At 37.0% G+C, this 12,132-nt stretch overlaps 1 protein-coding gene across 50 annotated transcripts in view; it reads right to left on the reverse strand.

The window, feature by feature from the left end:
- The window catches only part of EIF4G3 (eukaryotic translation initiation factor 4 gamma 3), a 356,484-nt gene that overhangs the window by 158,691 nt on the left and 185,661 nt on the right, over positions 1 to 12,132 (reverse strand). For 18 of the 50 annotated variants that reach the window (XM_084963213.1, XM_084963209.1, XM_084963211.1 and 15 more), the window contains one exon: positions 804 to 824. The exons of the other annotated variants lie outside the window; for them this stretch is intronic. In XM_084963213.1, coding sequence (XP_084819339.1) covers positions 804 to 824 — 21 coding nt within the window. The remainder of the gene's footprint in view (positions 1 to 803; positions 825 to 12,132) is intronic. 50 annotated transcript variants of the gene reach the window in all.

Below are 12,132 nucleotides of genomic sequence, written 5' to 3' on the forward strand. Positions count from 1 at the left end.
TGGTATAAAAGCACTGCTTCATTCATAAAGAATAGGTAGCTCATTATCAATTTACTAAAACTTAAAGTAGTCCCCTAAAAAAATACCATTCAAGTCATTTATTTAATATTTTGAAGAACAAGAAATCTTTTTGGACATAAACATTTCATCTCAGTTTATAAAGGTCAAATGAAATTAAAATTATCTGTAGGGTTGTCACATGCTAATTATCACATGATGGGAAAAGCCTTCATTTTCAAAATAGTGGCAATCCCATACAAAACTGAACCTGATTTTGCTTTCTTAAATAGCTTGCAGTCAAAGTGGAGAATCCTGATCTAGGAGTTCCTGATCTGGTGCAGTAAGTCAAGAGAATCCAGAGAATCCAGATCTAGGAGTTCCTGATCTGGTGCAGTAAGTCAAGGACCTGGCGTTGTCTCTGTGGCAGCATGGGTTCAATCCTTGGTCTGACATGTTGGGTTAAGGATCTGGACACAGCTTTGGCTCAGATTTGAGCCCTGTCCAGGGAACCCCCATATGCCACGGGAGTGGCAATTTTTTTAAAAAATGGAGAATTTAGACAAGCTTGAGAGTAGTCTGAAGAGAGCAGAGCTCAAATCTTTCAAATAGTAACCTGTGATTAATTATGGTTCTTACTGCAAACTTAAAAGCCTTGAAACAACATACCAATAGTAAATTCCCACCATGAATGTATGTACCCAGCAGCAAACAACCAATCTCACTGTAATAATAATAATAATAATAATAATAATAATAGGAGAATAGAGTAATAAAGAGTCCATGCAGAACCAGTAGTTTGTTACCTGGATGGGTCTGAATCCTCCCTTCAATTATGAAGCAAGAAAGCAGCAGGAAACAGAAAGAAAGCCAATGGAAAAGCTTATAGATCAGTAGGAAGAGGTGGGACATAGCATGCAGCTCAACAAAACATCTTTCTATTATAGTAACAATAGGAGAAGAAAGAAGATTAGAAAATCAGAATGGCAATTCTCCACTTGAGAATTCAAGCACTCATGGAATTGAAGAATCAAATGATATTTAATCAAAAGTAAAAAAATCCAGTGGCAAAAATATTCTAATAGTAGCCACAAGTCTTAGCAGCTTGAAAAGAATGTATGCTTAGTGGCACAAGTACAATTGGAACTACTGATTCTTATTCTTGGCTCTCATGGACCCCCATTATATGGTTTGGCATTAGTTACTTAGCATGTCTATAATCTACTCTCCATCTGCAATGGGAATGAGAGTCAACAGAAGCACCATTTGTTACTTTAAGGTTTACAAAAGTCCTAAGAAATAACTAACCTTTTCAACTTTTACCAGACTTTTTTCATGACAGAAACTTGCTCTTTTCATCTAACCAGGTATATAAAGGCCACTTGTAGCTTTTAAAGCGGGAAATATAATAAGAGTCTAAAGATGTGGTCCAGCTCCCAAATCTCCTGAGTTGTCTCACAATTTCAGACATGAGTGTTGTTATTCCTCCAAATAAAGGCAAGGCTGACCTTTGGGCCCACTCAGGTCTTACTGTGTCCTACACTTAAGCATCAAACTACCCCCAGGTGGTGGCAAGTAAATTTTCATCTTGTGCTAAACTGGAAGAACTGGGATCCAGGACCCAAGGCTCATCCCCATTTAGCCCTCATAACCCAAGGCAAAGAAAGCCCTCAAGAGAGTAAGTCACAGAAAAGAAACAGACAGTAAAGTATAGCAGGAGAATGGAGTGAATGGGGGAACCAGATGGGGGAAGCCACAGAGAGCAGTTTGTGAGGATGAAAAGAATATATAAGAGGTAAAGGTGATACTAAAGGAACCTGGCCTAGACCACAATGGCAGCAACAGTCTCCAAGTTATCTCTACTAACATAGTTTTGGTGACAGACACAAAAATTTCTGTCAGCTGCAATGAGGAACATTGGACTAGTAAACCTTCCACACTAGACTTCACTTCTTTTAACTACACAACAGATAGAATATTTATTCATCAATGTATATGAGCTATAAGCACATTTCAGGAATAAACAAACATTTTTATAACTCTGTGTATATATGAGGAGCCATAAAACTGCTACAAGACTCAAGGAGAGGAGGGTCATTCATCTGGCTCAACATATTGAGCATCACTAGATGTTAGACACATAAAAAGATACAAAGATTCTTTTCCATGAACTCTAGAGGGCAGCCAAGACAAGGAGAGTATCAACCAGGATACAGGTGATGATACATTGTGGTTACATATCATCAAATTTTGTCAAAGTACTTATTGCCTGAAGAGACATGGTGTCACTAGGAGTCACAAGGGAGAGAGAGAGGAAACTAACCCAATACCTTATGCATGCAGAGCACGAAAAATAGATATGGGTAAAATTTCCCCATAATTTAAACAGTTTATACAAATACTTTTCTGACCTCTATTTTCCAACTGTTTTGCTGGAATTTTTAACCAACCTATCTAGAATAACTGAGACTACATCTTATTCAAGGAGGTTTCTGGGTAGGATAAAACTTCTCTTCAGATGTTTTGAAAGAAACAAACAAGTGTTTCTGATGACACTCTCAATGTCAACCTACAATTAAATCGGTAAAACACAAAATTTGTGGTATGTGGACACGCAATAATTTTTTTTTTACAAACTAAGATTCCAGCTTTGAAGCTAAGTAGAAAAATGTACTACACAGGCACATTAAATAACGAGAGTGCAGATTCGTACATCACTGTAAGCTACCAGGCACCACCGAAAACACTTCACAAAGCCATCTCACCACAAACCTCTGAGGCAGGTGCTATTTACTGTTAATACCACCACTGGATACATGAGGAAACTGAGACAGGGAGATTAAGCAACTTGCTAAGCGTCTCCGATGGGTGATTTAAACATACTCAGGTTCTGAGTCTACACTTTGTTACTGTGGCCTACACTTAAGCATCTGTACCTCTCACCAAATGGAACACCCCTCAAAATTTTAAACAAGCACATCAGTCAGAAGAAATCTTTTCCTTTCAAAGGCTGAAGGGATGTGGCAGGATGTTTATCCAAATATACTAGTGGGTAGCACATCCTTCAGTTGTAACTGATTCCTGCTAAGAAAAACGTTTCATCACTTACCTCATGAAACTTATGTTTATCATTCAAGAAAACAAATTTTTTCTATCTACAAGACAACTAATTCTCTATCTTCCTTAGAGTAACTGAAACTTGGTCATATGCTTTTCTTTCCTTGGTACATTTAACAAGGCTATTTTATTCAACCTTACTGCACTAAGAGTTTTACAATGACAGGTTATTTGGAGCTTTTTTTTCCCCTTAAAAAGTACCCCCCCAACACACACACATATACGCAATAGATGTTCTAATATCTGCAGGACTAGAAAGGGTATAAAGGCTAGATGTCAAAGATATAAAAATAATGGATTATCTTTTTTGTACCCCCCCCAACCATTCAACTGTAAATACAGAATTAGACTTAATAGTGGGTAGGCATGGTAGCAAACCACAGGTTACTGAAAAGAATGTGTGAATGTGACTGGGCTTTCCCAAACAGCTTGCAATGATCCTGAATCCCTTTTCCTCTCCACTAAGTGGTAAAGTATCAATAAAAGAATCAAACTGTCTTGTTAGAAGGACATAGATGCCATTTGGTCTAATCATAGAGGTTTGAATCCCTTATATGACATGCCTTTGGAGTTCCGAGTCTTTAGCAATTCAAGACACAGTTCCATTTCATTGTTGAACGGAATTCTAATACTGCAAAAGTCCTTCCTTTTGGCTTCAAAATTTTCCCTGTGTACCATTTACCCTCTGGACCAACATCTATTCCAAAACAAACAAACAAAAAAACAAAACAAAAAAAAATCACATCAAAGTCAAAGCCCTCTTCTCCACAAGTGACCAATCTCTCCGTAATCTGAAGTCTGTCATCACTCACCAACTTCCACATCACCATATTTTTGTCCAAAGCCAAGCACCACCCTCCCTCTACCCTTGTCCCGCCTACCAAGATTTTTAAATTCCCTTACCAGATTACTCTTTTTTTCTCAATTTCTTCCATTACTTAAAGTTCTCAAAGTAGAGAACCAAACATAAATACCCAAGTCTGTCTAGAATGTACCAGGCCTTTACTGTAGAAATATCTGTTGTCAAATAAAGGAGCAATATATTTCTTTTGTTCTAGCCAACTATACTTCCATTAATGAACAAGATTAGGAGAGTCATAGGAGCGCTTTTGTCAACCTCATTTTACTACCAGTTACTACTGAGTTATAATCATTTAAAACTCTTAAATCTTCTTTTCATTATACAGTCATATATAAAACAGTAAGTCATGCATTCACTTCTGTGAATATTCTCATGGTTGTGTTTTGAAGCTCATATAGGAATCTAGTATTTTATTCCTTTGAAAATTTATCTGGCTAATTTCAACTCATCATTTCAGACTATAAGATTTTTTTTTTTTTTTTGGATTCTAAATATGTCATAAAATGTCAAAACCACATGACCATCACAAAATTTCACAGGTATGGCTTTAATACCCAGTCACTGATAAAAATACAGAAAACGGGCCAGATAAGAAGACCTTGTACAACATAAATATCATCTCCAAACTTGATTTCAATCAGTTTAAAAGTCTGGTTTTTTTTTTGGTCTTTCTGTCTTTTAAGGGATGCACCCATGGCATATAGAGGTTCCTACAGTACAAGGCCGGGGATCAAACCCGAATCCTCATGGATACTATGGGTTCAATAACCACTGAGCCACGATGGGAACTCCTGTTTAAAATTAAAAGTTGTTCATCTTTCAGTGATCCACCAAATGCCAGCAAGAACAGCAGAGGACTGGGCCAGCCCTTATCTGAGGTGGTACTCTGTGCAACTCCAAAGGAATAGGATACATTTAAAACAGAGGCTGAACTTAGGGTGCTCGTGATTGAGCTTCATGGAAACACATAGAAACAAGAAGGAAAATGTTGCCTCTTGGAAAATCCTCCTAAAGATGTAATAATTAGGAGTTTCCATCATGGCTTTCAGCGGTTAAAGAACCCGACTAGCATCCATGAGGATGTGGGTTCAATCCCTGGCCTCACTCAGTGGGTTGAGGATTCGGCGTTGCCGTGAGCTATGGTGCAGGCCGCAGATTCGGCTCGGATCTGGCGTTGCTGTGGCTGTGGCATATGATGGTGGCTACAGCTCTGACTGGACCCCTAGGCTGGGAAGCTCCATATGCCACGGGTGTGGCCCTAAAAGATAAAAAACAAAAAACAAAGACGTAGTAATTATACCATTACCAAAGTTTCCTGTCATTATATCAGTAATGAATGCTTTCTGAAGATGCTATGAATATATCATTTCTTGGAGTTCCCATGAGGACGCAGGTTCGATCCCTTGCCTCGCTCACTGGGTTAAGGATCGGCGTTGCCATGAGCTGTGGTGCAGGTTGCAGACTCGGCTCAGATCCCGCGTTGCTGTGGCTGTGGTGTAGGCAGGGAGCTATAGCTCCGATTTGACTAGCCTGGGAACCTCCATATGCCTTGGGTGCGGCTCTAAAAAGACAAAAAAAAAAAAAATATATCATTTCTCATGACTTTGATCCCCAAAATCATCAAAAGACAAAGCTATCTATAAAACTCTATGTGACAATCAGAAATTGTTGAAAAATACCTATTCATTTTCAGCAACTAGAAACATTATTTATTTATTTTTGGGGTCTTTTTGGGGCTGTAGCTGCAGCATACGGAAGTTCACAGGCTAGCAGTCCAATGGGAGCTGCAGTTGCTGGGCTACGCCATAGCCACAGCAGCACAGGATTCAAACTACATCTGCAACCTAAGCCAGAGCCTGCAGCAATGCCAGATCCTTAATCCACTGAACAAGGCTAAGGATCACATCCACATCCTCACAGACACTCTATCTGTGGGTTCTTAACTCACTAAACCACAGTGGGAACTCCAAAAAAAAACCATATTTAATCACATTAGTTCCTCCTATATCCAAAACTAGTAAGTACTTACTAATTTGCAAAGCAATAAAAACCAAAAATATGCTTCAAAAAATTAAAAATATGCTTCTGAAATCCTTAGCTTTTTACATACATAGTTCAATTTACTGGCGGGATTAACAGTAAAATTCTCAGTTAAGAATTTTTCAGATTAATATCTTTTTAAAACTAAGTACTCTTGAGAAAAATGATAGTGCTATGATTTTTTTTTTGACAAGTTATAAAGGGACAAGTAGTAAAGAGTCCGCATAATGTGATATCATTCAAATATCAATCAGGTATTCTGCTGACTTAAAAATTCATAATGAAGGTTATTCACTTTAAATTCTTTTGTGTTTTCCTGCACATAGCCTGTATTATCATATAATGTAGCTTTCACTGAGAATTAGGAGATGTAAGCCCTAGCACTGAGCTGTCCAATATGGTAGCCACTAGCCATAGTTACTTAGATTAAAATTTAATTAAAACCTTGAGTTCTTTGGCCACAACGGACAACTCAAGTGCTTAAGAGCTACATGTAGCTAGTAGTTACCATAGAGAACAGTACAGATACAGATTTTCTTCATCACAGAAAGTTCTATTAGACAGTGCTACCCTAGAGGATTATGAGATGTAGGAAAGAAACCCCTAAGGATTCTGTCAGGATCAAGAAGGTGTTCTGTTAGATTATAATTCAGAGTCTGGGAAATGAGCATCCTTGTAGAACACTTCAATCATAGGTAAAAATAGCTTGGGAAAGGGGAAGGGCAGGCTGTCTCACTGCTAAAGGAAACTGACACTTATCAAGGCATATTATGTGTCAGGAATTTTGACAGGCAAGTACTTTTTTTTTTTTTTTTTGCTTTTTAAGGCCATACCTGCTGCATATGGAAATTCCTAGGCTAGGGGTCAAATTAGAGCTGTAGCTGCCAGCTTATGCCACAGCCACAGCAACTCAGGATCTGCGCTGTGCCTGCAACCTACATCACAGCTCAAAGCAATACCATATCCCCAACCCACTGAGTAGGGTCAAGGAATCAAACTCCCATCCTCATGGATACTAGTAGGGTTCATTAACCACTGAGCCAAGACGGGAACTTCCCGGCAGGTACTTTTAATAGTAACAATACCCTTAGGAAAAGGTGCTGTTGTCATATCACCTCAATATTAATCACACCATTTGTGAGCATTTCTTATCCATTTCACAGACAAGAAAGTGAGGTCCAAGATTAGTTTGTAGTAAAGGAAAGACTGAATCCCAGTTATGCCAACTCCCAACCTATATTTTCTTCACTGTCTCTGCTGGAACCCTACGACTCCTTGTGACTAAGGTACCACATGACATTGCCAATTACTGACCTACATCAAGCTCTAATGAATCTAACAGTTCTGGTGATAAGACTGCATTGATACTTGATCAGATTTCTTATCCATTAAACTTTGATATGCCAGGTCTGACCCCAGAGGCAAACCCCCCCCCCCAAAAAGCCTTCGTTTATTTTACTTTCCAAATCTAAGAAAATGCCTAGAGCAATACAAATATTTCTCTACCAGGGACTAGAACTTCAAATGTAACAGCGTAACCTGGAGTACAGAAACTTTTAGAGGTCACAGTGGGGAGAATTAAAAAAAAAAAAAAAAATCAATATAAGCCAGCGGTTTTCTCTTTTCTTTTTAATCTTTTGCAAAGAGAAGCAAATTACAATGTACAATTTTGATGCTTGCCACCAGGTGACATACTGTTTGATGTTAACATTGTTAAGTTGTATGAAGCTTGTTAGATGTTTAGGCTAAATCCAACTGCTTTGAATACTCTGTGAACTAAAATCATATATCAACATACTACTGTTGTGGCTCAGTGGGTTCTGAACCCGACTAGTAACCATGAGGATGCAGGTTCAATCCCTGGCCTCATTCAGTGGGTTAGGGAGATGCTGTGAGCTGTGGTTTAGGTCCGAGACACGGCTCAGATTCCGTGTTGCTGTGGCTGTGGCATAGGCCAGCAGCTATAGCGCAGATTCAACCCCTAGCCTGGGAACTTCCATGTGCCACAGGTGTGGCCCCTAAAAAAAAAAAAATATTGCTTACATGAATATTGGAATGTGGAATGTATCCATGAACATTTTAAAATACCAATTCCCCGGTCTTCCTCATAATGCAAAACACTGTTCAGCTATAGTATATAACCCATACTTGATATTTCTTATGGAATGCGGAAGTAAAATAAGGACAGAAACATTAGTAACTTTAAACCACAACTACATAAATTTCGATGACCAAAGATATTAAATTAATAACACAAGCCAGATCTACATTATACCAAGTGATCTATTGTAATTCTGGGTATACATTCTATTCTTTCAGTTTCTAATGACCTTGGAATTTTGAAACATCGAAATAAAAATAGTTGACAAATCTAAAGCCAAGTGTGTTTTGCATATAAAACAACTTAGGACTACATTTTTTTTACCTTTGAAAAAAAGCTTTATTCTAAGCTAAGACCCTCTTAAGGTTATAAAATGCAGAAAGAATACAACATTCTTATTAATCTAAAGAATCTCTGCAAAAACCAAAAATTAATTGTACCAGAAAGATAATGTCGCTGACATAATCCTAATTAGAACACAGTATCCCTGAACTGAGGGACTGAAAAAGAGCCCTGGTTGGCCACACACAAAGGTCTTCTAAATAAAAGTAGTTCCAAGAAACAAACACATCCTATAGCAGCTTCTTTGTTCTATTAAATAAAAAACATTTACTACCCAAAATCTTGTTATCTGTTTCATTTCAATTCTGAAAGTTTTACAAAGAAAAAAAATATATAGATTCTAGATTACTAAACTGGATGGTGGTATTTTCTTTTCAAAAGCAATTACTTCAAACGGCTTATCTAAATAATTTTTTTTCTTTGCAATGTTTATAGAACTAATTGTTACAAAGCAGTCACAAAAAGTTATATATTTACTACAGGACTTCAGAAACAACAATCATAGGAAATAATGTAGCATCAAATTATTTTGGGAAAAAAATAAGGTCAAAGCATGAAAGAATATATTATTAGAAAGGCAGCCACTGATAAATAACATAATAAAGGAGAAATGGAAATGTATTCACTAATTCTCAGGATTCAAGAATAATTCTAACCCGATTTAATAATTCTTTCTGGCCAAAGCAAACAGCCATAGACGAAAAAACCATTTGGGCCTTCGATTCAACTCTGAGACTTTATCATAATGAACTAAAAATGTCCCAGGACACAGACATTTTCCTTTGAAAAACGTATTTTCTGTATACCACTTACTGTTTGTTTTCAACTGTATTACTTTCATTATACAAGCCTGTAAGTCCATTTTGTATTATGAGCATCTCCTCAAGGACTCTCTCATGGTTTAGGTCTCCACCTGGCTTTAGATCTGAGATCTCTTAAATACAGACTTCAGCCAGTGATTCTCTAATGGGAAATAGTACCACCTCCCCTGAGGATATATGGAAATGCATGAAGGTGTTTTGTGTTTTATATTTTATATTGTCACTGGGGCAATTCTACTGGCACGTATATCCCAAAAGTTGCTAAAGGAACTGCAATATTCAGGGCAGTTTTTCATAACTGGGTATTTCATTCAAAATGCCAATACCAAGTCCATAGTGAAATAAACCAAACGGGCCCCTACATGCATGGATACAGAATAGCCAACTCTTCCTAACAATATATTCTATGACATTCCCCAACACTGGTTCAGCTACCTGCTACTCAGCAACTGCACCCACCCCACTGCCCACTTCTCTGAGGTTGCTACTATAGCAGCCTGAGCCAAGGTTATATATTTCCTTACTTAATTCTCTGAGGTATAATGAAAAAAAAATTATTGGTATTTGAAAAGGAAGAATACCAGAGTAAAAGCAGCCAACTACCCGAAGTTTCTGTATCCAAAAGCAATGCTTTGGAGTTTGCTGCATCTCAAAAAGCTATCTTCAAGAACTAGTGTGGGAAAGTATTTTTCTTGCTAATGAATGAATAAATATACAGACTAATAGGCTTTTACTTTTTAATGGTTGAAACACACTGCAATTTCACAGTCATCATCCTACAAATAAAGGACTAATCTGCCAATACTTTTTTGGAAATAAATAAAGATAAAATGAATCACAAGCCTTTAGACTCAGAAGAAAGTTTTAGAAAATAGATTTTCCCAAAGCTGACAATATATTAAATACAACATTCCTATTTGAGGACCACTGCAACTGAACCCAAGTAATAGAAACACTTAGCCTTATATCAAAGGAGCTCAGAAAACTTTTCTTGAATTACTAGTTTCTCTTCACTCTGCTTACTCAACAAAGATCTCCCAGGTTTCTCCGTCAGAAGTATCTAACTTGACCTGACTAAATGTAAACCGTGCCTCTATGGCCCTCGACAAGATGTGTTTGTTGTAATTGTTGTCTTTTTTTTCCTGGCCATATCCATGGCATGTGGAAGGTCCTGGGCAATGGATTGAACGTGCACCACAGCAGTGACCCAAGCCACAGCAGTGACAATGCCAGGTCCTTAACCTAATAGGGCACCAAAGAATTCCTAAATGTTTTTAAAAATTTATAATCTGAGTTCCTGTTGTGGCTCAGTGGAAACAAACCTGACTCATATCCAGGAGGACATAAGTTTGATCCTTGGACCTGCTCAGTCGGATAGGATATGGCAGTGCCATGCACTGCAGTGTAGGTCACTGATGTGGCTCAGATCTGGTGTGGCTTTGGCTACGGCTATGGCCGGCAGTCGCAGCCTGATTCAACCCCTAGCCTGGGAACTTCCATATGCCAGGGTGCGGGTGCGCCTCCCTCCACAAATCTTTTTAACTAAGAGATTATCTATTTTTTAAATTATTAGTAATCTCATCCCCAAGGTTCTTAGTATACACCAAATACTCTACTAATCATTTTATTTGTAATATTTCATTTAATCTTCACATCAGTCCTGAGATGGTATTGATACTGTTCCCATTTTACAGATGAGAAAAAAAAGAGGCTGAGAGCCATAAATAATTTACCCAAGATCACCCAGTTAATAAGGAAGAGTTAAACCCAGGTCCAGCTGGCATCAAAGTCCTACCTCTAAAGGTACTATAACAACACTCTCTTGATAGTAAAAAAAAAAAAAAAAAAAAAAAAAAAAATCCCTGAATTTTATTTCCTTATAAAATCTAAAGAATTGTATCCACTTCAGAAAATCACCTCCGAGTTCTCCTGCTAGCTGTCTTTAATACCTCACAATTTTCTTGGCTTTTATGTCATCTAAATTGTATTTTGAGAAATAAAGCTTTGTATTAAACCACTGCTAGACAATGAATGGCTTCAATTAAAAAATATCCATTTGCTTGGCAATAAGAATTCTTAATATGATATCATAGGTAAACACCGGTAACATTTCTCTCATTTTATCAAGCCATAATATGCTGCATGACAATATTAAAAATAGCTACCACTCACTGGCTGCTTATTTTATGTCAGAAGACTTGCATATATTATAAAAGGCTATTTTTGGGGATAAAACCTGCAAATCTTTTTATTTCTCCCAAAACGCCTCTAATATATTCCTTCTAAATAAACTAATGTTTGCATATACATTTTTGAAAGGTTAATTTATACAATTACTTCATTTAAAAGAAAAGGCTAAAAATACTAAAATAAATAGGTTATCTATTTTCTGTTTATCCTAAGAATAAAGATAATTCAATGAAGCAAATGAATGTATATTATTGTTAATTTGTTATTAGATCTAACTTAGTAACTGGATTAAGTGGTTTTAGAAATACTATGCTATTTTATACACATCAATACAAGTTATATCAGAATGTTAACAGAAAACCCCTTAGAATGTTGCCTATTCCATTCAGGTAAATTTAAACTTAACAGAGATATCCACAAAATCTGTGAAGGATTATCATATCTAAACATTTCTCCAAATATACAGCAATTACTTTTTGAAAAGTAAAAAATATGTATATTATTTTTAAATTGTGTTATAAACAGAAGCAAACTGGTTTGTTAATAACAAAATGCTATGAAATTAGTGAAGGACAAAAAGAACTATACATCAGACTGAAGCTATTCTTGAAGAGAGCAGTTTGAAGAGGTCCATGGAATGGCAGCATTCTAAGAGTCAGCAT

Source organism: Sus scrofa, chromosome 6, assembly GCF_054392235.1.
Source record: "Sus scrofa isolate SSC_HxYL_T2T_F1_AM1 chromosome 6, Sscrofa_HxYL_maternal_Yorkshire_Landrace_v2.0, whole genome shotgun sequence".
Classification (NCBI taxonomy): Eukaryota; Metazoa; Chordata; class Mammalia; order Artiodactyla; family Suidae; genus Sus; species Sus scrofa.